This window comes from Lissotriton helveticus, chromosome 11 (assembly GCF_964261635.1).
Source record: "Lissotriton helveticus chromosome 11, aLisHel1.1, whole genome shotgun sequence".
Lineage (NCBI taxonomy): Eukaryota > Metazoa > Chordata > Amphibia > Caudata > Salamandridae > Lissotriton > Lissotriton helveticus.
The window spans coordinates 423,892,297-423,916,775 of NC_136072.1; the positions used below are offsets into that span (position 1 = coordinate 423,892,297).

Below are 24,479 nucleotides of genomic sequence, written 5' to 3' on the forward strand. Positions count from 1 at the left end.
TTCAAATCTGGAGTTGATCCATTCCTCTTCCCATCCTGGAAAGGGTTTTTGTGTGAGCCTTTGCCTGCAAAAAAAATCCTACCTTTTCTTGGGAGGAACGAAAGCATTGTGTGAATGTCACAAATGTATCTGTTTTTGGGTGTCCACTAATTTGCAAGTCTCGAAACTGCCTTTTTCATACCCCATACACGCAAATAAATTATTCATTCATATTCATTCATTCATTAATTCATTACCCCATACATAGGATTTATAGATGCAGAGAACTCCACACGCGTAGTGGAGATCCATACACCTGCAAATGGGTTTACATCTGCCATGAATACATCTGTGAACTCTGGGAAAAGTGTAAAACATGTAAATTGTGTCATAAACTTATGTTTGTGCCGGAATTCACCTTGTGCAAACTGCAAATGCAGTTTGTTTTGATAATGTACCTATTTGGCTTTCTGGGAAACTTGGACAGCAGGATGAAAAAGGGGCAAATATTGCCAAAATGTGATCGCTGTAGCTGTGAAAGAGTAGATTTTAGTGCCTGCCACGTTTGTGGTTCCACTGCTCCCCAACCCTCTCTCCAGGTTTCTAATCTTCTACTGCCTACTGCAGTGGTACCTGAGGATTACCATTCGCCAGTTTCATCCGAGAAGGAAATATAGATTTTTACTGGGAATATTAGCCTATCATTTTGATAGTACACATACATGCATACCATCCCCATGTGTTGCCCAGTGATGATGTTCTTCATGCATGGGTTTGTGTATGTAAAGAGTTTACCATTTCATTCATGTGGCAAAGTTGCAAGATGTAAGTAAAGGAAAGGATATACTTTTCCCGCCCTGAAGTGTTCCTAACGCTGAGCGACATTTCATGAAATTGACATTGGTAGGTGAATTTGTGGGTGGGGTTTATTTTATCTAGCAGCTTCTCATGGTTGTGTGAGGTAACAATATGTGATGAGCGGGGTGACCGGTTGACGTGGTAACATTTGACCATCAACAACGCTTTTGTGCTGTGTGTGTGCATCAGTCTCTGTTGATATCTGGCTAAGATGGTCTGTTGGGTTTTGGAGGAAAACTTATTTGGATAAAGTGTGGGCTGATGAGGCAACAACGCTTCGCCAGCTATGTGGCTGTGGTATTGTGTTTTGCATGTGGGGCTGCTAGTTCTGTTCAGTGTGTGTAGGGGTTGTCAATGTGTTCTAATAATGGGAACAATGCCAACATGAGGTGGTGTTGCATGAGAGGGAAGGGCTGATGAGGCAGCCTCGCTGTGCCAAGGGTAAGGAGGAAAGACCGCGGGCGAGGAGAGCACATATACAAATCGCCTGTAATATATCAATGGAAATATCACCACAAAGGGGTCTGAGATTTTTTTCTGAAAGTCAGACGGCCAGACCAAATAAATTCTCTGAGAAAAATATGAAAGATCATGATCTTCCTATGAAAGGGTGTATTTTACATTCCTATCTATGACATTTCAATGGTGACTAGGCTATCCGCATATGTTACTGTCATGTACAGGGATCATTACGCCATTTACAGTTGTACTGAAATCAGCTGATGTCGTGGTGTATCCTGCTGAACCAGTGTATCGATGACTGATGCGATCCGGTTGTTGCGTGAATATCTTTTGAGAAATGGAGCCACATGTCCACCCGGGCTCCACAAATCCTTTCTGGAGTCCCTGCACAGGAGTCTCTTCATGTGTCACACTCTAAGGGACTCCTAACTCAGATGTCTGATTTGGCTCACAAAGGCACAGAGGGTGGGAACAGTGCTGCATTTGGTTATTGGCTGGCATGTTCAACAAAATATACAATTATGAATGGGTAACAAGGTAGAACAGGGATGATTTTCACTGTGTGGTCCCGAGTGAAATCAAATTGTTAGCCAGAGTGAAGCTCGGGTTGCCAATGATGTGACTCAGTGAACCTTGAGTAGTGGTGTGGAGTAATAAATACCGTGGCTGCTCCTACAGTCCCTTAAATGGACAGAAATAAAATACCTAGCACCCCGTCCGCCAACCTCCACCACTCTCTTTCCCTTCCCTCCCTTTCCTGAGGTGCTGCTCTCTACTTTCATCCAGAGTAGAAAGCCAGTGCTGACCTTACAGGCTCTCAAATAGCCCCATAAGAGGGATGTATGACGTTACAACGCATACTTTTACAACGCCTACCTTTACATCGCAGTTTTTACAACGCATGCTGTTACAACGCATAGCGCTAAGGGGTGCTGGATAGTGAATAGTTTAATTTACTATTCCAACTCCAGTCCCCGTGGATAGTAGGGAAGGTGTTGGATAGTAAATTAAATCTATTGCCTATCCTAGAGCGCCCCCCAAGCGCAATGCGTTGTAATGACATGCGTTGTAATAGTTGCGTCGTAAAGGCACTGCGTGGTAAAAGTTGCGTTGTAAAGGATGTTCCCCCATAAGAGTAACCAGGAGTTCCTTTAAAAAACAGTACCAGTGGGAATCCTCTTTGTTTCCCACTGCTGTTATGTCACTGAATGACCGGTTTTAGAATCTGGTATTCGCAATAGTGGCCCTCAATGAGAGCCATACAGAACATTGGGATTACATCTAACACCAGCTGAACTAGGAATATTGATAGGTGCTGCGATGCTACTCTATGGAGACGCTTTATAAATATATGTGATATTGAACTACTTCATGTACATTTTTGGCAATAACATTTTTCACTGCTTGCATTCTATGTAGGGAAGTTTTTCGATCCCGTGGCTCACCTGGCCTGGCATGGGACCTGGTAAAATCCTATCTAACGGGAGAAAATAGTATAACTGTAGAACGTTATTTCTCATCCTTTTCCCCTTCCATGTGGGTTCCCGCAGGGGTCCTCATTGAGCACTACCCTCTTAAATATGTATGTCTCCCTATTAGGAAATCTGATAAGAAGCTTTGGATTCTGCCTTACATTCTATGCTGATGACACTCAAATTGTCGTCTCTATAGAAAAAAAAATGAGACAGACCTAGGGTCGAGATTTCATGACTGCATGCTGGCTATACTGCCGTAAATCGAATGCAGGAAAAACAGAAGTCCTACGTTTTGCACCACAATTGTCTTTTTGGGGTCCAGCAGCCTGGCCAGTTATTATGGGCCCAATCCCCCCACCCCCAGTGGCAAAGGCTCAAAACCTGGGTGTGATCATTGATAATAAACTTAGTTTTACAGATCAGGTAAACAAGCTCACTTCATCTACTTTTAACACTCTTAACATAATTTAAAAGGTTCTGCCCGTTATACCACTCAAAAAACAAAAGACATTAGTCACCTCTTTAATTTGGTCTGAGATAGACTATTGTAACAGTCTGCTTCTGACCACTCACAAGTACAATATTAACAAACTTCAGGTTCTGCAAAATGCTGCAGCTAGACTTCTGTTAAAAATTCCCTAGTATTGTTCAGTGTCTCAAGAACTAAAAAATTTGCACCGGCTTCATGTTAAACAAAGAACCACCTTTACGGTGTTATGTCTAGCTTATAAAGCATTTTATGATCTGGGTCCTTACTCCCTGAATCAGAGTTTCAAAGAATATCTCCCTGTCAGAAATCTCTGGTCAGGATATGCTAATTTAGTAATGCTACCAAGATTCAAACAAGCACCATGGGGTGGAAAGAGCATTGTGCTGGAAGCATGAAACATAATGCCTCTCTGCATAAAAACAGCACCCAGTCTCCTAGCCTTCAGGAAAGCTGCAAAGACCTGGCTGTTCTGGTCCTGGTTACTTCGGCCGACCTGTGACACACTGAGCCGGAACCGAATAGCGCTTAGACGCCTCTGGGCAGTTAATCGCTATACAAAATCCTGTTACCATAACATAACTCCACAAAGGCCCACCCACCTCTACTGGTTTGTAGCTTGGCACAGCATTACTGGTACTTGTGAGTGTAGAAGGGGTGCGGTTAGTGATTGGCTAGTTCATGCAATACAATCTGCCCATCTACTGGTACGGTGTGACAGCAGGGTGCCTGTGCACAGGCCAAAGGCATCAAGTCAGTCAAGGCCATTCCACTCTGCTTAGAATCGAAGCAAGTAAATAATCTTTTAGTACATTTTATGCCAATAATGAATTATTTGGTAGCCCCCATTATATTTGTTTTAGTGTTTTATTTAAATTGCCACTGTAAGGGAATAATAGGACTCACTAACAAGAGCTTTTATTACAAAGAAAATGGAAGAGATCATTAGTAATAAATGTAGCTAGAAAGAACTTTTAAGTAGTTTTTAATCTTTGCTTAAAAACGAACTACTGGGTAAGGAATGTTTCATTATTGGTATTTTAAACATGACCATTTACGATCCCTTTGACCAAAATCAGGCGGTTTATTGGATAATATGTGGGATAGTTAGAGTATACTGAAAAATGCAAAACAACACATAAGATGCGGAATTCGGACAGATCTGACAACTAGGGTAAGCTTTTCTGTTGGTCTTTTAGATTATTTGAACCAACAAGGCAACGTTGAGATAAGTATTCCATTAATGGAGAGTGCAGTAATACAGAACAAGCAAAGAGGTCCATTAGCAAAAGTATGATAGAAAAGCAAATAATAAGAGGCATTTTGGTGGAAATAAATAACATCTCTGGCTTCCTGCCCTCTGTATAGGCTTCTATGCCAAACAACCTGCGTGACATAGCTAAGAACGCTGATGGAACCGCGGTTGCTGCATCTCTGTATACATTAGACTGAAAGTTGGGTACCACTTTTATACATGCTAACTGATGCAGCGGGATGAATCAGTTGGCAATCATTATAGGTGTATAGCCAAGCTCCTGTGCTAGAAAACATACTTATACAGGTATCATAAAGTACAGAGCATATATTCCCCTGTAGATAGTAGGATCTTTGTAATGTAGGAATTACCTGGTAAAACATGTGCAATGAGAACCTGAGAAATTAGATATAACTGAAAAGTTTAAAGTTGCTCAGTATAAGGGCCAATCTTAAAATAGTCCTGCTAGAAAAAAAATGGCCGAGCATCTCACCAGTTATAGATAATCCCCAAAACCCTGGGCAGAACAGTCATCTTGATGAACTGCTTCAATCAGCTGAGCCAATCAGAGTCCACTCGCTTTACAAGTTATACTGCGGGAAACATCCTTTACAATGCAACTTTTGCCACGCAGTGCCTTTACGACGCAACTTTTACAACGCAAACCATTACAACGCATTGCGCTGGGGCGCGCTCTAGGATAGGGAATAGGTTTAATTTACTATCCAACACCTTCCCTACTATCCACGGGGACTGGAGTTGGAATAGTAAATTAAACTATTCACTATCCAGCGCCCCAAAGCACTATGCGTTGTAAAGGCATGCATTGTAAAAACCGCGTTGTAAAGGCATGCGATGTAAAAGCATGCGTTGTAATGTCATACATCCTATACTGCATCCCTAAGTAAAGTCAAGATTCCTATCCTTGCTATCAAGCAAATACTAACAAATGGAGATCATCTAAAAAAATCAAGCTTTTAAAGAACTAGCAATTGTGGTATACATGTTATGGATCCAATGAATGCATCCAAATAAGAAAATGAAAGGAGATGGCAACAAAAGAAAGTAAACATAGTTGATTGAGAAGCACATTTTTATGTTGGGCACTCATGCATCTGTACATAATGAAACGCTAGATAGCAGATTGTTATCATTTAGAGAAACAGATGAAAACAGAATGCATAAAAGGCTTTGCCACATTGTCCATTCCTGCGGATTGCCTCCATAAAAGAAAAGCTGAAATCACTAGAGCAAGGCATAGGGCCACTTCAAATGCTACTGGATACATTCAAAGATGGCACAGAGGATGTCTTGTTGGCTCACCCTAGGAGGTGCTGACCTCAAGTCAAAGAAAAATAGGATACAAAAACAAAACAAAACGTTGCACAAAAGGAGAATCACATTTTAGGTAAAAACAATTAGAGTCCATTACCAAAGACATGTAAACAGTTAATAGTGAAAAGTAAAAAACAAAATCTAGAGCAAGGAATCTACTGAGACCAAATAGACATTTTGTTCTTCAGGACAGCGTTTTGAATCATGAAAAACGTTTGGATGTGATTTCCTATAATGTTCATTGATAGTGGCACTTTCACAAATTGCACAGTGTCTGTTCAGTTTATCTGGGCAACGAGTGGTCCCCAAAATCAGAATTGAATTTTTTCTTCTTTTTAATTATGCATCAAAGATTTTTGAAAATTGCAAGATTGGAATATCGGCATAGGATGTAGCTGCACCGGGTTATCCTTTTTTCTATGTAAAATTACCCTTATGGAAGAAAAACAATTAAATGAAAAAAGAAAGAGACACAGCAATCCGAGTAATCGATATGGGAGTTGAAAACATATTGTTTCATGAAGAAATTTTGAAAACAGGAACCAAAGAGTAGGAGAATTACTTTTGTGTCCAGTGGTCTAAGCTCCACTAGTTTGTGCTATATCCAGGCAGTGCATTTCACCGCATTAATTTGTCAGCAGCCGCAGCCCATGCAGAGAAGGAGCGGTGGGGCAGTGGAGCCAGGTGGGGGAAAGGGGTTTTGACAGACGATGATGAGGGAAAATTAATTATTTAGTTAATTTTCCCTCGTCATCGTCCGTCAAAATCCTCCCCCACCCGGTCACACCGCTCTTACCTGCATGGGCCGAGCCTGTAAGTTAGTGGTTTCCCTTCATGTGCGGTGTGATGGTTGTACAATTTTGTTTGCCCCTATGATGTCCAGGGCGTTTGATCTACTTGATGCAAGTGATAAGCATGAAGAACCTGCACATTCTCATCTGCTGAGGATTGTGGTTACTGATAACAACATCGCTCCTGGAGGGAGCCGTTGCCCTACCGCTCCCGCCGCCCTAGACCTCCACCACGAGTATCGACTGGTGGGGGACTCGGGCATGAAGTTGCGGGTGGATTACATGGAAGCCCCGGAGACCCACCGCTCCATAATGCCTGAGACTATCGCCCTGAAGGAGGTAGAATCTGCCATAGCGAGGCTAACCCCGAATAAAGCTCCTGGCCTAGACAAATTGTCTGGGGACTTGTTCCGATCCCAACCTAAAGTATGGGCACCATACCTGGTTATCCTGTTCAATGCAGTCCTCAGGGGGTCCGATCTACCGGACACCTGATTGGGAGCTGAGATCGTCCCCATTTACAAAAAGGGCTGTCCGTTAACCCCATCAAACTATAGGCCTATTAGCCTTATAGATACAACACAAAAATTGATGGGCAGAATTATATTGGACAGGGTCCAGGTATGGATGGAGGAACATCACATTTTGACCACTCTCCAGGCAGGATTTAGATCAGGCATCTCAACCCTCGACCACATTTTTCGGCTCCAGGTCCTTTTTTGGAAAACAGCAAGAGTGGAGGGTGGCAGTCTCTACCTTGTTTTTGTGGACCTGCGAGCCGCCTTTGATTTAGACCCCAGGGAAAAGCTATGGAAAGTACTGGCAGATCTGGGCCTCCCACCTTATCTATTGAACATCTTAATTAGATTGCATGTTGGCAACTATGCTCAGGTGAGGTGCGGGAGACTTGGGGATCTGTCAGCCCGCTTTCCAGTATCTAGGGGTGTGTGCCAGGGGTGCGTCTTGGCTCCCACACTGTTTAGCCTCTTCATCAACGGCCTTGTGGACGCCCTAAATGGCGTGAAAGACAATGACGCTCCCCGGTTGGCAACTGGTCGGGTGCCCGCTCTGATGTTTGCGGATGACACTTTGTTGCTATCCAAAACATCATCGGGCATCCAGCGCGTTCTCGATGGGTTTGTAACATTCTGTGCCTCGCGGGGATTGGAGATTAACTTGGACAAAATGAAGTTTATGATCTTCAATCCCCCGAGGCAGACCCGCCGAACCCTGTCCTGAACACCATTCCATTGGAACGGGTAAAGACCTTTATCTACCTTGGCATCACTTTGACTGAAGATTTCAGCTGGGGCCATTAAATTGCTAAATCTACCCTCAGACTATCACAAATAGCAGGGGGTATCAGTAAGCTCCACAGAACCTCAGTATTTAAACCGGTAGCTCCTGTCCGAGAAATCTATGGACTTCAGGCTAGGTCAGCAGCCATTTATGGCGCTGAACTCTGGGGACATAAGAATACATATAGCCTCTTGAGAGTTGAGCAGTCCTTTATGAGGAATTTGGTGGGCCTGCCACAAAGTACACCGCTTACCCCTTTGAGGTTGGATTTGGGACTAGAGTCCATAGAAGAACTGGTAGCCGCCCGGCCTCTGCTCTATTGGAGGAGGTTCTGGTCAGCGCCAGAACTGGTATCCTATAGAGCTGAATTTGCGGAGATCTGGGGGCATATAAAAGACAAAAACATTCCTTGGCTGTCTCATATCAAGGCCCTTACTAGGCATATGGGACTGCCCCAACTATGGGAGACCCCAGAGCTCAGCTGTCCAAGTATATCTAGGGCACAGTTGTTAACCCTAGTGAGGGAGAAAAACTTAATTGCACTACATCGATTGACAACCCAGGGTAGGTTGTCTGTCGAGTTTCTCCTAGTAAAATCTGAACCTCGACAGGAGGAATTTCTTGATGTAGTCCAACCCCCTCTTGCAAGGAAATTATATACCCAACTGAGGCACGGCTGCCTACCAATAAGGGCATTTACTGCAAAATGGGCTAAAACAGATAATGAAACCTGCCCAGCATGTAATTATATCCGAGAAGATGTTGCACATGTCATGTTTTCTGCCCAGCATATGGTACAATAAGAAAAAGCTGGCTAATCCCGCTATGCAGAAACTTGGGCTTTAGGCAACATATGCAGGCGTGTAGAGTCTTAACGTACGACACATCACCACCTATTGTTTTTGCTGTCTCCTGCTTCTTACATGGTATGTGGCGCCATAGGAAAAGCTTTGTTTAGAGTTATTGGAAATTTATCTGGCTTAACCCTTTCTCTTTTTTTTTAATAAGAAAATTATTTTATCAAGACCGTCAACTGATAACTATCTGTATAATTAACTTTTTATCTTCATTGTGAATCGTGCATATTTATTGTCTTATTTACTGTGCCTTGTATGTATTTTATCTGCACTTTTATGGTCTTTGACCGAAATAAAGTTATCATGACTGATAATTTAGGAACTGTATGACTCAGTTGGCTGAATGGATGAGCATGTAAATCTATTCCCCCATGCTGTTTGTACTTGCGGTTGAGCCATTTGCATGCTTGATGCAATGGGATAAGGGGATCCCACTACACAATGGGGAGCATTTGGTCACACTTTATGCAGGCGATATGCTCCTCTTTTTGAGGGATGTGGACATGGGTATACCGTTGGACGTAAACCTATTAGAGGAGTTTGACTTTGTCTCTGGCCTTCTATCAAACTGGAGTAAATCGTGCGCTTTCCCTGTGTCATCTGGATTGATGGAGCCCCCAGATGTGGTGTTAAATGTTAGACTCAAGTGGTAGCCAAGAACTTTTAAATATCTGGGTATGTGGATGCATCAGAAGGACAATGATATACAAGAGGGCAAACTTGGGTGAGTGCTCAGGACTCTCCGAGGTACAGTAGCATTCTGGAGGATGCTGAAGCTTCCCATCGTGACTCGGTGGCCCTGGTGAAAATGGTCATGTCACCCAGAGTCCTCTATTACTTTCCAGATCTACCCATTTGGGTGCCAAGGGCATGGTTCAAAGCCATTGAACGCTTAGTCCGGGAACAGATTTGGGATGGACAGTGTAACCGGGTGTCTCTCTGTACACTTCAAAGGCCTATTGCTAGAGGTGGACTTGGGGGCCCGAATATTTAATTTCATCACTTTGCAGCACAGCCCACTGGATGGCAGGGCTAAATACGGAAGAACTGAGAGATTTAGGTGCAGCCTGCAAAGAAGGTGCATGGCAGGAAATGCTACTAGGGACCAGATTGGCCCCGGACTTTACATATAGGAGGAGCCTAGCAGCTGAGTTCTGAAATCTCTTTAATCTTCTCATAGTTGACAAAGATGAGCAGTGATCTAGACCATTAGCATAATCCTGTGTGAAAGTACAACAGAGAAGGTAGCTGGAGGATCACTGACATAATGTCGATTACAAAAATATCCCCATACACAAATCTCGACACATAAATATTGATGGCAAATATATCGACATCCTATCTTTATAATGTAAAGTACAAAAATGTTGAAAAAATATCGATGTCAAAAATATCGATGTATAAAATATAATTTTTTTATATATAAAAAATAATGTTAAATAAATTAAATAATAAACTTAATTTAAAAACAAATATTTAGATGTAATGTACATTTTAACAGCTATAATAAATACATTTAATTAAAAACTTTAAACATACACATATCAAATGTAATATATATAATGTATATTTACTTTAAAGCAATTCATAAACTTATAATTATAAATTAATTTAAAATGTTATGAATATATATAACTTTACAAATAAATATATATGTACATCTATAACATAAAATCTAACAAAAACATTATATTTGAAATAAAAGCATTCAATATTTAATAATTTTTAAACTTACATTTTGCACTTCAATGAGTGCAACAGTAAGGAAACTGTTGGATAGCGTAGGGGTAAAAAATACTATTCCCATTCCAGTGAGTGCAACATTAGGGAAAGTATTGGATAGCGGAGGGGTAAAAATTACTATTCCCACTCCAATTATTGCAACAGTAGGGAAAGTGTTGGATAGCGGAGGACTAAAAATTGCTATTCCCACTCCAGGGAGTGCAACAGTAGTGAAAGTGTTGGATAGCGGAGGGGTAAAAATTACCATTCCCACTCCAATTACTGTAACAGTAGGGAAAGTGTTGGCTAGCCGAGGGGTAAAAATTACTATTCCCACTCGATTGAGTGCAACAGTAGGGAAAGTGTTGGATAGCGGAGAGGTAAAAATTACTATTCCCACTCCAGTGAGTGCAACAGTAGGGAAAGTGTTGGATAGCGGAGGGTTAAAAATTACTATTCCCACTCCAGTGAGTGCAACAGTAGGAAAAGTGTTGGATAGCGGAGAGGTAAAAATTAATATTCCCACTTTTGGAAGGCAACGATGTAGTGGTCTGACCATGGGACTGGAGTAGTCCTATGGAGCGTGACTAGTTCTGGGCTGGCAATAAATTATATCTAATGTCTGTCCTGTGATGTGTGTGGGGTTGGGAATGAGCAGTTGTAGGTTGTGTGTTTAGGCCAGTGAGCAGGGTCCTGCGGTGTGGCATATTAGGTTTGTCAAACTAAATGTTGAAGTTGCCAACGATGCATAGATTTGAGCAGATTGTAAGAAGTGCAGAGATTGTGTCTAGAAATATATCTGGGAATGTTGCATTGGTAGGTGGTGTTCTGTAGAGAATGAGAAAGTAACATGAAAGGTTGAGGTAGGGCTGCTGACAAGGAGGGCCTCACTATCTTGCAAAGAAATATTCTCAGCTTTGGTGAAATATGTTGTTTCTTCAAATATAGCAGCTTAGTCACCTCCTCTTTTGCCTTTGCAATTTTGTGTCACAGTTTAATAACCTGGTAGAACAACTTTAAGAGTATTGTGATATGTTAGAAGAATAAGGATATTTCACTTAATATATGGTCACAAAGAAATTCACGTTTCCAATTTCCATGCCAAGCTAGAGAATCTTGCAGTGAACTCAACCAAAACAAGTAAGAGCAAAATAATAATGTTTTGAGAGATTCTTAAAAGCACCTTAGGGGAAGTTTGTGATAAAATCCCTATTCTGAACGTGCCTGTAGGGGAGCTGCCACCCTGGTGCAGTTACATTATGCCAACTTAAGAGCGATATCAACAGGAGCTACTACTTGAGAGTATTTTAGTTAAATGAATGGTAGCTCCTGATGATATGTTATCATTATTTCCTCCACTTCATAGTGTATCCTTACCATGACAATATTTTGTAAGTCACTATTGTACACTCATTATGTGCAGGTTGATATTGTTTACCTTAATATTTTAGTATGCACCTGTTCTAGGGCCGGATTGGTCATAGCAGGCATCAGGCGTTTTCCAGGAGGGCTGGTTTTTGACCCATGGTGGACGGTTATGTTACTGGGGGACCGTTTTGCAACATTGCTGGAATATCGCCCCCGTGTAACAAAGGCGGCAGTGGTGCTTGACACTAGCACCCCTCTCCCGGGGGCAGTCTAGTGGAATTACCAGGCCTGTTTTCTCTTCCCAGTCCGGCCGTGAACTGTTCTCAGCTAAATAAGTGGCCTTTCTCATGGTTCTGGGTAAAGTGTGTAAAGGGTAGGTAGGCTATTGAAATGATTTGTCCATATGGTAATATGATGAAGTAACACTCCAGCAGCTGGTTTGTTAGTAACTACTCGTAGTGATTTTCCTTTCCGCAGGCACTGCGGCTACATCAAGGCGAAGCAGGATCCTGATGAAGACAAAATGCACTTCCAGCATGGAAGAGGTAAGGGCGACCAAAGATTTCTTCTATATCATTGTACGTCAAATTAATTTTCATAGACTGGGATGCACTTGGTCAATCTTGTTGGCTAAAAAATGATTGCAAGGATTTTTTTGTTAAAAGTATTCAGTGAGTGTTAATGTTGGCGGAGTTGGTGTTAGTGAGAAATGTTAGTCTGAGTTCAATTCATCAAGACCCGGAAGTAAAAGTTAGAAATTCCTGGAGGTCTCTAATTGATGAAAGTTATTCATGCAGATTGTTCACTCCATGGTACATCTGAATGAGTAAATTATGCATTACTGTGCCTTTTCACTTTTACATTTTTCGGCTCTTGTCTGTTTCCCATTACCACCCCCTTTTGTACCGCTTTTGGCCGCCATAAGTGTGGCAGGGTATGCTCAGACGTGAGTCCCTTGCTCACTTTGCCACTGGATTCAAGCAAGCCGGGCTGAAGACGGCTGGAATGCCAGAAACCGGTCCTCGGAAGCTTGTTTCCGGTCCAGGGAAGGCATGGTTCGGCAGTGCGGGCTGGACTGTTCCCATGAGGCACAGGGTCAGACTGATTTGCATATAGCCATGTCTGAACTGGGGTGGCAGAGTGGGCTAAAGAACGGTGATGGATTAAACCCAGATCTTTTGACTGGGTGTGAGTGTTTGATTGGTTCAGATGCTCCTTCCATTACCCCCCCCCCCCCCCCCCCCTTTTGTACCGCTTTTGGCCGCCATGAGTGTGGCAGGGTATGCTCAGACGAGAGTCCCTTGCTCACTTTGCCACTGGATTCAAGCAAGCCGGGCTGAAGACGGCTGGAATGCCAGAAACCGGTCCTCAGAAGCTTGTTTCCGGTCCAGGGAAGGCATGGCTTGGCAGTTCGGGCTGGACTGTTCCCATGAGGCACAGGGTCAGACTGATTTGCATATAGCCATGTCTGAACTGGGGTGGCAGAGTGGGCTAAAGAACGGTGATGGATTAAGCCCAGATCTTTTGACTGGGTGTGAGTGTGTGATTGGTTCAGATGCTCCGTCCATTACCACCCCCTTTTGTACCGCATATTTCACGCACAGCACTAACAACAATCCCACAGCCATCAGTATTTCCAGTGTTGGGGAAATACTCCTGATTATCAGATAATGGGGAATAACATGTAGGCATCGGTCTTTCCACTCCAAGTTCAGCATGTTTATATCTATGTATATTTCTATGCATTTCTTCACCTAGATACTTTACCTACTTTGGGAAGGTACTGCGTGTGGATAAAAAACTCCCGAACCACAATGTTCCCACAAATCTTATAAGTCCAGGTGTGTTAGGTCTCCCAACGACTCATAATAAGGCCTAAAATGAACAGATGAGTGGATGACTTATACCCTTAGCCTGTCGTTCTTGCTTTCTCTCTCTCTCTCTCTCTCTCTCTCTCTCTCTCTCTCTCTCTCTCTCTCTCTCTCTCTCTCTCTCTCTCTCTTTCTCTCTCTCTCTCTCTCGCTCTCTCTCTCTCTGCTTATTTGTGTCATTAATTTCCCATGTGTTGTACATTCTTCTATATAACCGAATGGACTCAATTTTAAATTTTTCAACATCCACCCACCATTAATGGATTATTTTGCAAATTCACTGCTTTTCATCGTTGTCTAATTGATAGATCTAAAATTGTGTCGTGCTTTTCAGTAGCAAGGAACACACTCAGCATTTTCAGGGCTCATCTTTAACCGACACACATTGTGTAGAATGATATTTTTTTAGCAAAGGTGAAAAGGGCATAAATGTGGATCAAAAATGCGAAGGAATTCCCACAGAGTTAGACTGTGCTGGAAAACGCTGAGCGCAACAACTGTAACTGAGACAGGCTTCTCACCGACTTTCAAGGGCTACAAATGTCATATTCTGGCAAACCTTTTGAATCTGCGCTCCTGTAGAGCGAACTGTGCCTCCGGTGAATATAGAAGATCTCATTTAAAGGTTGCCAGCAACTTGAGAAAGCACTGCTGCACTCCTCAGAGCTAGGGGGGCACCAGAGAGACGTGGAGTGGAGGAAAACTCACAATTTATACAGCAAAGATGCCTTCACTGTTGAAAGGCAAATAGAACAAGAAGCTTCATCAGAAAGGCCGAATATAGACAGGGAACACTAACATCGAATGAAAGCAGAGTGCCCCCATTAATTCTTAAAATGGCAATACATCCAAACATGCAGCTCCCACTGCGAAAAGGCACTCTTGCAATGCCCACATATGCTTTGCAGTTTTTAAATCTGCATTGCACTGATCATCCTTAATTGCATTAAATAGATACCAAGTATCCTTTCACAGACTTGCTGTTCTGAGAAGAGCTCCGGACAGTGACTGCCAGTTATTTTGAATCCAACTGGTCGACAACGGCACACCTGGGAGTGGAGTGGGATACGCTGAAGGCAATGACACGGGGAGTGCCTGTCATGTGTCAGTGGCGCCAGACGCTGCTGGAGGTACAACTGCTCAAGGAACATCGGCAGCTGATGGACCTCCAATAAGACGCCCCTGCATTGAGGAGCCGGTGTGAGCTGCTTTTGTTGGCCTGGAGGGCGTTGGAGGAGAGCTGGGATAGGCTGGACTGATTGGTCGGGCGGGATAATGTCCAGTTGCTGCATTGCCATTATGACAATTCGGGATGGCTGCTGGCATGGTCACTTAAGAGAGAACTATCACAACCGGTTATTCTTCCTCTGAGGCGCCGGGATGGTCCTCTGGAAGGGTCACCGACTGCAATTAATCTCCTCCTGTGGGATCACCTTGAGAAAGTTTATGGTACAACGGGAGTTGGCCGATCACCTGGGGCAAGCAATTTTTTTAGATCATCTACCACTCCCTCGTCTCACGCCCGACTAGGTGGAGACCCTATGGAGGGGGGGGGGGGGAGCTTTTGTTAGAGGAACTGAAGGAGGCGGTCCAGGAGTTTGCGTGCTAGTGGAATACTACCAAACACATTCTAAGTTACACCTCCCTGGTTATAAGAGATGCTCCAGGAGGCACAGAGTTGTGGATGTTACCGCAGGCCATGCGTGAAGCACAGGTAACCATGCTTCCCAAGCCAGGTAAGGATTTTCTGGATCCTAACTCATATCGGCCTTTGTCAATGCTGGGAGTATATACTAAGCTACTTTCAAAGGACCTGGCCACTAGGCTGCAGGGCATAGTCACCCACTTGTTGCATGATGACCAGTTTGGCTTAATGCCAGGACAGGGGACACAGATGAATCGCCACAGATTCTCCTATATGCTACACTCATTGTGCTAGATGTCAAAAAACGTTCAACACCCTCGATTGGGAATACCTCCGAGATGTCCTCTGGAGAATTGGGCTTGGACCAGTGTTTCTGTCTTGGGTGAAACTGCTCTATTCTGGCCTGGTCGCGCATGTTCGAACTGGCCCTGTTGTTTTAGAGAGCTTCCCCATTGGGAGAGGTATGAGACAGGGATTTCCGTGCCTCTGTTTCTTTTCTCTCTGGTGATGGAACCAATGGCAATTTACCTTTGCCACAATATGGCGGCGTGGGGTCGTCACCCATGTTGTCTCACTTTATGGAGAGTAAGTAAATTCTTTATTGCTCGGTTAATTAAAACCATTACAATGTGTAACATTCTGCGGCATTTAAAACAACTAATTAGGAAATGAGGAAGGAATTATAAATAGGAAAAGGGGAGAGAATTTAAAAGACGAGTATGAAAACTAAGTTACAAACAGGCTGTCTCTGGTTTCAATGAACTTTGCTGGGGCACAAATTTGTCTTTCAGTTGGTGTTCTTAGGTCTCGACGAGGATCCGGCCTATGGCTGTGGGCCTCGTTTTTTCACAAAACTGTCCAGAAATTTTACTGATCGACAGATCAGTTGAGGGTCCGCTGAACATAGAATCTGAACTATCTCGGATCGACAGGTGCGGACTCCTTGCTCGTTAAATTTGTCTTTAAGCCAGTGCCGCCGACCTTGATTCATGGCAGGACAGATGCAAACAATGTGTATAATGTCTTGTTTATCTGCACCACAAAGATCGCATTCCGATGTTTCTTGCGGTCGCCATTTAGGTTGATCTAGTTTTGTGGGCAGAATGCCCAGCCGTAAATGGAGGAATTTACGTTTAAGTGTCAACGAGAATGCGGTGTCTAGGTAAGGTGCTGGGGCAGGCCTTGTGTACGATTTAATTGTCATCCAGGCGTGGTTTCGGGTGCTAAAAGTGTTTTGTCAATGAGGAACAAGTGCTTCTTAGAAATCCTTTTAACCACCTGGTTAAACGAAGGAACTGGCAGTTTTGTTTCCCACAAGGTTCCCAGCTCGGTTGCCTCCAGTGAAAGTTTTAGGTACTTAGAATAGTCAGAGTTCGGACTAGTCTGGATTGCGTCCCAGAGTGCGACGTTCATTATGTTCTCCTTGTTCCTCCAGACATTGTACCAGAATTTGATGGCTTCGTATTTTTTCAGTAAAACTTGAGATTGTAGTCCGAATTCAAGTCTAACTCGCGCTGGAGAGGAACTATTTGGTAGCGCAAAAACACGTTTGTAGACTTTGATTTGTATTTTGTCCAGGAGGGTGGCGCTTTTGCCGTGGTGCAAAACGCTGCCGTATGTTATTGTGGGCAGTAATTTTGCTCTCATTGCGATTAGCAGAGGGGATACGAGAGGACCCTTTAGCTCTATTGCCAGTCTCGTAAAGGCATGCAGCCCCCTTGTTTTCTACGACTTTAAAGTGCTCTTGGAAGTTTAGGCGCTTATCTAGGTGGACCCCCAGGTGTTTGTAGCTATTTACGGCTGCCAGATGATCATTATTTATTCGGAAGGTTGGCTGATTTTTGCGACGTCGTGTTATGAGCAATGTCTTTGTTTTCCTGATGTTTATTGTTAGCAGGTTCCTTTTTGTGTAGCTGGACAGGTCGTGAAGCAGGCGTTGAAGGCCGATTCTTGTCTGGCTCAACAGTTCCACGTCGTCAGCGTATGATAAGTGCGTTAGACGAAGGGTGCCTAGCCTGGGAGGGTGTGCATTGACCTTGTCTAAGCTTTCTGTCAGATCACTCATAAATAAGTTAAATAAGTGTGGAGCCAAGACGCAGCCTTGCTTAAGTCCGTCGACGGTGTAGATCTTCCTGGTCAGGTGGCGCCCGTTGTTGGTTTTTACTTGCATCCACGTTCCGGTATGTAGGTTGATGATGGGCAAGAGAATTGAGTCCGGTAGGCCTTGATGTTTTAGTTTTGCCCATAGCGTTTGCCTGTTGACACGGTCAAAAGCCGCCTTGAAGTCCACAAAACACGTGTAAAGCTCCTGGGAATTCTGTAGACTTTTCTCGGCGATCAGGCATAGGGCCATGTCATTCGTCATTGTTCCCATGCCGCGGCGAAATCCGGTCTGGTTCGGTGGTATTTTACTGTTCGTTTCAGACCATTCGATCAGATCTGCTAGTATCGATGAGGCATAGTATTTTGATTCTGCGTCAAGGAGAGCGATCAGACGGTAGTTGTTCGGATCCTTGCGGTCTCCTCCTTTATAAATGGGAGTTATGATCGCCCCCCTCCAACTCTCGGGGATGCCGCCTGTGTCGGTCACCGATCGAAACAGTAGGTTAAATTTGCTAGCCCAGTACTGTGGGTCCTCCATGTAGATGGCTTGCGGAACGCCGTTTGGGCCTGGGGCGCTGTCTTGTCGACTTTTTCCGATTATATTTGAAATGCTTTGTAAGTCAACTTGCCTGAGGCGTAGTGTGGTTGCTCCGGACGCCTTTGCGCAGTTCCCTTGGTGAGCTCGGGCGGTGTCTTCCCGCTCGTGGTTTTCTGTTTCCATATTCAGGGCGGTGGCTCTGCTCGGGTTGTTGATTGAGCATGTGTCCGTTGTGTGTTTGGACCATTCAGACTCAGTTATGCAGGCCATGCTTGTTGGGTGGGCTGTCCGATTTACGGAGTTAACTTGTAGCCAGAAGGCCCGCGAGTCCCCTCTCTTTATATTGTGCAGTAGTTTGGACCAGAACTCATTTTGGAGATTTTGTTTTTCAATCCATATTAATTTCTTATATTGGGTCCTGGTCTTGCGTACTGCTGCCCAGACACTGGCGTGTTGGGTTTGGACACGTGCTTGGTGTGTTAGTAAATTTATGGAGATGACACATTGGAATCTGTCATCCAACCTGACCAGTCAGTGAGGTTACTGTTGTAGATGTGTGTTCAGTTCCCCAAGGCTGCGCTGGCGAGGGTGAGACCAGCCGAGCTCTCCGAAACTGAGCACAGATGGGAACAGAATCACTTCCGGTATCAGCGGATACAGATAGCAAACACCTCGGAGTCCCGATATAGTCTTAATATGGGTAGAGTCCTCCAGGGACTGGAGTACTGCATTCATTTCTGGCTCTGCCTGCCGCTATCCGTAATGGGTAGATTGTTTGACACTCATATGATCTATTATGTCCTGCATCCTGTCAGGCCACAAATTCTAAACAACATAGACACCTTGAAATAACATTGTCCATAATATGTCATTACCTTTCCGAAATTGGCAACATTGGAAGCATTATGTTGTTCACCTAGAAGCAGTTTGGAATTTGGGATAAATAACCAGCTATATGCAAGAAAAGTTCAAGCCCTTAAAGTGTGGAACCGAATAAAAAACGATCATGAAAACCAAATGTCCCAGCTATTATGGCGGGAAGTCAAAGATAATCGGAAACTGCAAGTCTGGTCTTATCTAAATCAAGCAAAGGAAGAATTTGGGGTAATATCAATTTGGGAGAATACAATTACCCAGGAAAGTTAAAAAAAAACAATTAACAAACTTACTAATCAACTGTCGCTGATAAAAGATAAAGATATATTTGTAAAAAGAAGACATGCTTGGCCAATTATAAACGGATTTATGAAAAAAGTCCAAGAATATCTTGAAACATCATGGTCGTAGAATAATAAACAAATCTTTTTCAGACCTACATGGAAGAGCAATGAGGAGAACACTGTATGTAGGTTATGTAAACGTGGACAAGAGAACATCATACATTTATTATGTCTTTGTCCTTAATTAGAAATTGAAAGGAAAATCACTCTTAAGAGACTATTCAATTCCCGTGAGTAAGGACATGTAGGCAAGCATTGATGGCATGCCTAAACTCTAAAGACATATTTATGAACTCTGCATTTGTAAAATTTGTATGTGCTGTTGGAAAAAACTAGAGGAGTAATATCTGAACTATCTAGTCACTGTATTCAAAAATATACTGTGTATTGCATTTTAGTAAGTATACCATATGAGAAAATTTGTGTATTTAGTGTTTGAATTTTTTTTATACTTGGTGATATTTTAAGCATTTTTGTAAGATTTTAATTAATCAAACAAATAAATAAACTTGACTTGACACCTAGAAGCAGTACAAGAGTGATGCACTTTACATATTACCATTCGAAGATGGTCTCCACATGCAGTGTTTACAGAGAGACCATCTTGAAATGATGTTGTGCCTAGTGAATCACTGTTTTTATCTCTTGAAAATGGAGTATGCATTGCTACTAAACATGACAGTTGTGTTGGCACTTTAAAACAGCTATAGACTTTGTACAGCACCATGTAAGAGAGCCACCACATGCTATGTTCATTTTATTTTTGAATTGCAATCAAATGCCAACCAAGTTAAGGTGGTGGGATGTTGTATTTTTCTACTTTTATTCTTTTAATTTCTCCTCCATTTGCTTGTTGAGGTTGTGTTTCTGTTTTATTGTGAATAAGTGACTGGGTGAATTAAATAATGTGTCACTGGGTGAATGTATGAGTTAAATAATGAGTGCATGTTGGATGTCTTATTGTATGTCTAACGTTTTCAGTTACAGGAGAGGCTCTTTCATTTATGAGTCAAACCAATTGGTATTGCCAGTGCGTATTCAGCAATGTTCCAATATCTGTGGCAATGCAAGCCCTGACTTTATAATGAACAAGGGTGGCAATGATGGCACATTAGGAAAGCTAAAGCAGTCAGGGAGGATGTGTGATTGTTGCAGCCTCCATTTCTTCACAGTAGAGGCTGGCAGGGAATGAGGGTGGAGGGGCTGGGGAAGTGGGGTGGCTGGAGGGGACAGTGGGGAGGACACATTTAAAAAAAATATCACTTACCTCATCTGCCCGTCCAGTCTTTCCTCCCCTTCTCCATCGATGGATTCAAGTCCTGGAACCATGAAGCACCCAGGCCCCCCATAGCCAATCGCAAAGCTGCAATGCAGTGTTGTGATTGGTCTGAGTGCCATTAAGCGGCGCTCAGATGGGGCCTGGGGGCCTGGGCATGCTCCCCACCAGGCTGCATTACTGCAGCCTGGTGGGGAAAATGCCATTTGCGTATGACTTTTTGGCGGTCCGGAGACAGCCGGCTAAGCAGTCATGGGCCTTGGGAGTGTGAAAACCACTCCTCCCCCTGTGCCACAAGCCCCGCCAAGCCCTAACCATGCCCTGAACATGTGAAAAAGAAAATAATAATAACTACGTTATTATCATTTTATTTTTCCCGCTCAAAGAGCAGTGGGCTGACGCTCCTCCACCGTAGTGGAGGATCAGCCCCTGTTTCTTCATCTGTAGCTATGTGCAATAAGACACTAGGGGCCAGATGTAGGAGCCCTAATACCGGTCGGTAACAGCCGAATTCGGCCGTTACCGTATTTGGGTTTTGCAATGTAGGGGGCTTAAAAATACAGAATCGGTATATTTACCGATTCGGTAAAATTACCGATTCGGTAAATTACCGAATCGGTAAACATACCGATTCTGTAATTCTAGATGTAGCTAGCACTTCAAAGTGTGCCACAGGCCCTTAAGAGTCGGTATTTTACCACACAATCCTATTGTGTGGTAAAATACCGAATTCAGGTGTGCATGCACATCTGTGCATGCACACCTGTGCCATGTGACACACAGACATGCCCTTAGGGCATGCATGTGTGCCACATGTCACACAAGCCTGTACTTGGGGTGCTAGAGGGTGTCAAAGTGACGCCCCCTGCACCCTTGCAGGATTCAGTATTTACCGATTCGGTAAATACCGAATCGGTATTGCCCATTGATTCCTATGGGCTTCAAAGCCCATAGGAGTCAATGGGCAATACCGATTCGGTATTTACCGAATCGGTAAATACCGATTTTTACAGATTCGGTAAATGTAAAATGAAATTTACCTACATCTGCCTACTTCTAATTTACCGATTCATAAATACCGAATCGGTAAAATTCGGTATTTATGAATTGGTAAATTAGAATTACCTACATCTGGCCCATAGTTAATGCGCCATGCAGGTTAGAGAGGCAGCTTTTATGCTCTTCATTATGCCAGACCCTTTGCCTGTGACTGAGTGGCACATCAAGAGTAGGGTGAAGGACCGGCATTTTCACAGTTTGTATACAGTTGTCCTGCACAGCTCTGTAATAAACCCAGTTAAGACATGAATTGAGCAGAATTGGGCATGAGGTTGGTGGACAACCTAGCTACTCCGTCGCTATGGAGAGTTTATCTACATGCAAAACCTTTAGTTATTGAATGTTATTACTGATGTGCTGGACCCGAGCGACAAGCAAGCCTGGCCTGATGTAACTCTGGTGCTGGTAATCTGTAACATTGAGGCTAAGGCAGGAAACAGAGGCAGCACATTTGACAGGCTGCGGGTGGCAGGGGCATAGTTCTGGGAGGGGGATGTGGGGGGAGGGGCTTGGGGTGTAACACCCCCTAAAAAATGTATTCTGAGTAAACAGTTGAGTACAAGTGCTTTCCGAAGGGTGATGTGAAGTGTCTGTCGGAGTTCACCTGGGATTTTTACATGCCCACACTGACAAAATCACATAACTCTCTCGTCTATGTATTGAACGAATTAAAAAATGTTGACTAGTTTCAAAACTATTGCATCTTAAGTACCTGTCACAATCCGCACTCTTTTCTCTTTCCACTGCTCCTTAAGCCCCCCATGTCCTGCTTCTCATATAATATGTTTGAACAAGATGTCCCAGTGTGATTGTTGAGCAATCTGAAGCTCAAACCCCCTCAATCATACTGAGAGGCCACGCCTCTGTCTGAGGGTTGCTCTCATCATGCTTTTGACCCATTACTATGCTTGTCTTTCCTCAGTGAAGTTGCCTGGAAGTAAAACATACATCCATCCGCACACCTACGAGGACCCTAACCAGGCCGTCCGCGACTTTGCCAAGGAGATCGACGCCTCCTCCATTCGAATTGAACGAGTAATTGGGGCAGGTGAGCGTGGAGAGATATAAAATACTATCTCCTTTCTATACATAGAATTATGCTTTTCATTTACAGGCTATGGACTAGTGATGCTTCCACTCCAACTCTCAAAGCACCCAACAACAAACAATCACAAGAGCATTACAACAAATGTACACATGGTGCAACTGTATGAACGCAAGTAACCTCAAGTAATAACCACGTTAACAGGTATCATATATAATAAAATGGAACCATGGATGCCTGTTGTGATATCCAAAGGAAATGGTGTGCCACCTCAGACCCTAGTGTCATCTTTGTCCTCCTAGTAGCCCCATTCATGTTTTACTTTTGTCAGTCAAATTCTCAAAATTTTCAATTTTTGTGAAACAAAGATTTGCACAACCAATGAAAAATCATTCTTTCTACAGGGTTAACTTCTAATTAATTTAGTATGTTTTGGATGGACTGCGGAAAACAGCTCACCCTGCATGCAGTCTATCAATTGTGAATGTTTATACCTCCTAGGCAAAATCTTCGCCTCTTCAAATGCCTGAAGATAGCAGTCATTACTCTGCATTCCCTACTTAACTCTTGTAGTGTTAAGCACTCTGTTGCAACCTGCTCATGTGTAGAGCCTTGAATAGAAACCAGGTCTTTTGCTAACTATGCAGTAGATTGTGGAGATACAGAAAGTGCAGTAGAAAGTGATGCAACATCAAAAACATTGGGGAAAAAACGTGGCAGGTAAGCAATGTTTTTCTATAGTGGGCATACTAGGTGCGATTCGCCTTCCCCCCCCCCCCAACCACAGGCCAAGTCAGCCTTTCCCAAACAACCTGAAACAGGGGCTACACATTGTCATAGTTGATCTTCCACAGCGAAGTCCTTTTATTTGCGTAAACATGATTGCTAGCCAGTGAACATTTATACATCCTGACCAGGAAATTCAACATTGACATTACTTGATGCTTAAACGACATTCTGAAGTAATTCTGAAGATGGCGTAAAGATGCAGAAGCAGGCAGAAGCAAGTTACATAAGTGAAATTGCATTTACATTCATGCGAACTTGTATTAAAACACCAACCAATTAGTGTTAGTGACCCTGTGCTCGTGGACGCAGCAGGCCCCAACTTGCACGATTGTCCTAAGTAGCCACTTCCCCACCTCCATCCAAGGGGTAACCATTAACCAGGGCACCACATAACGCTTTGGTTCTCACCGGGGTCCCTGCTCTCAGGTGCACCGGAAAGATGTTTTTCACCACCGGTATCACGAGTAGGGCTGGAGAGTCCAGGACCACCAGCAGGTCAGCCCCCCTCCCGCCAGCCCGGAGCCCCACTGAAAGAATGCTCCCCCCAGTCTAGAGGGCTTAGTCAGTCCATATCAAAATGTAACTCTCTGTAGCTCCCGCTGCTTTCCTACCAAGGACCCTGCCACAAAAACACAGGGGATGGGTGGGTGGGAAGCTCGCTGGGATGCTGGCTGGAGGCAGCAAAGGAGGAAGGTGCCAGGCTGCCCCACTTTTTATCCCCCTGGAGTCCATCACACACCTGGATGATGTCACAACGCTGCCCCTTCACCAGAGCCATTCTGAAGCGTTCGCGAAGATGGGGGAAGCCGGGGCTTCCGCCCGAGATGCAACTAAGGGCACCACCCCCCTAGGTGCGGGTGGCGCCAATTCAGTTTTAAAGGTACAGCACCCATTATATGATATTCTAGTGACAGGATAATTTGAAAAAGTACGACCTTTTTATGAGGAAACTCCCTTTTTGTGTTCACCTTATAGGTGTGGAAAGTTGGGCAGCATGGCTTCTCCTCGCTGTTTTTTTTAACCCCTTCAAACATCCTTAAATTTA

The 24,479-nt window shown here is 43.7% G+C and overlaps 1 protein-coding gene across 2 annotated transcripts in view; it reads left to right on the forward strand.

Moving 5' to 3' along the window:
* The window catches only part of LOC144791256 (ephrin type-A receptor 3-like), a 508,479-nt gene that overhangs the window by 391,209 nt on the left and 92,791 nt on the right, over positions 1 to 24,479 (forward strand). The window contains exons 9-10 of one of the 2 annotated variants that reach the window (XM_078665908.1): positions 12,348 to 12,433; positions 22,523 to 22,648. In XM_078665908.1, coding sequence (XP_078522034.1) covers positions 12,348 to 12,433; positions 22,523 to 22,648 — 212 coding nt within the window. The remainder of the gene's footprint in view (positions 1 to 12,347; positions 12,434 to 22,522; positions 22,649 to 24,479) is intronic. The other variant, XM_078665909.1, reaches the window with a different exon arrangement.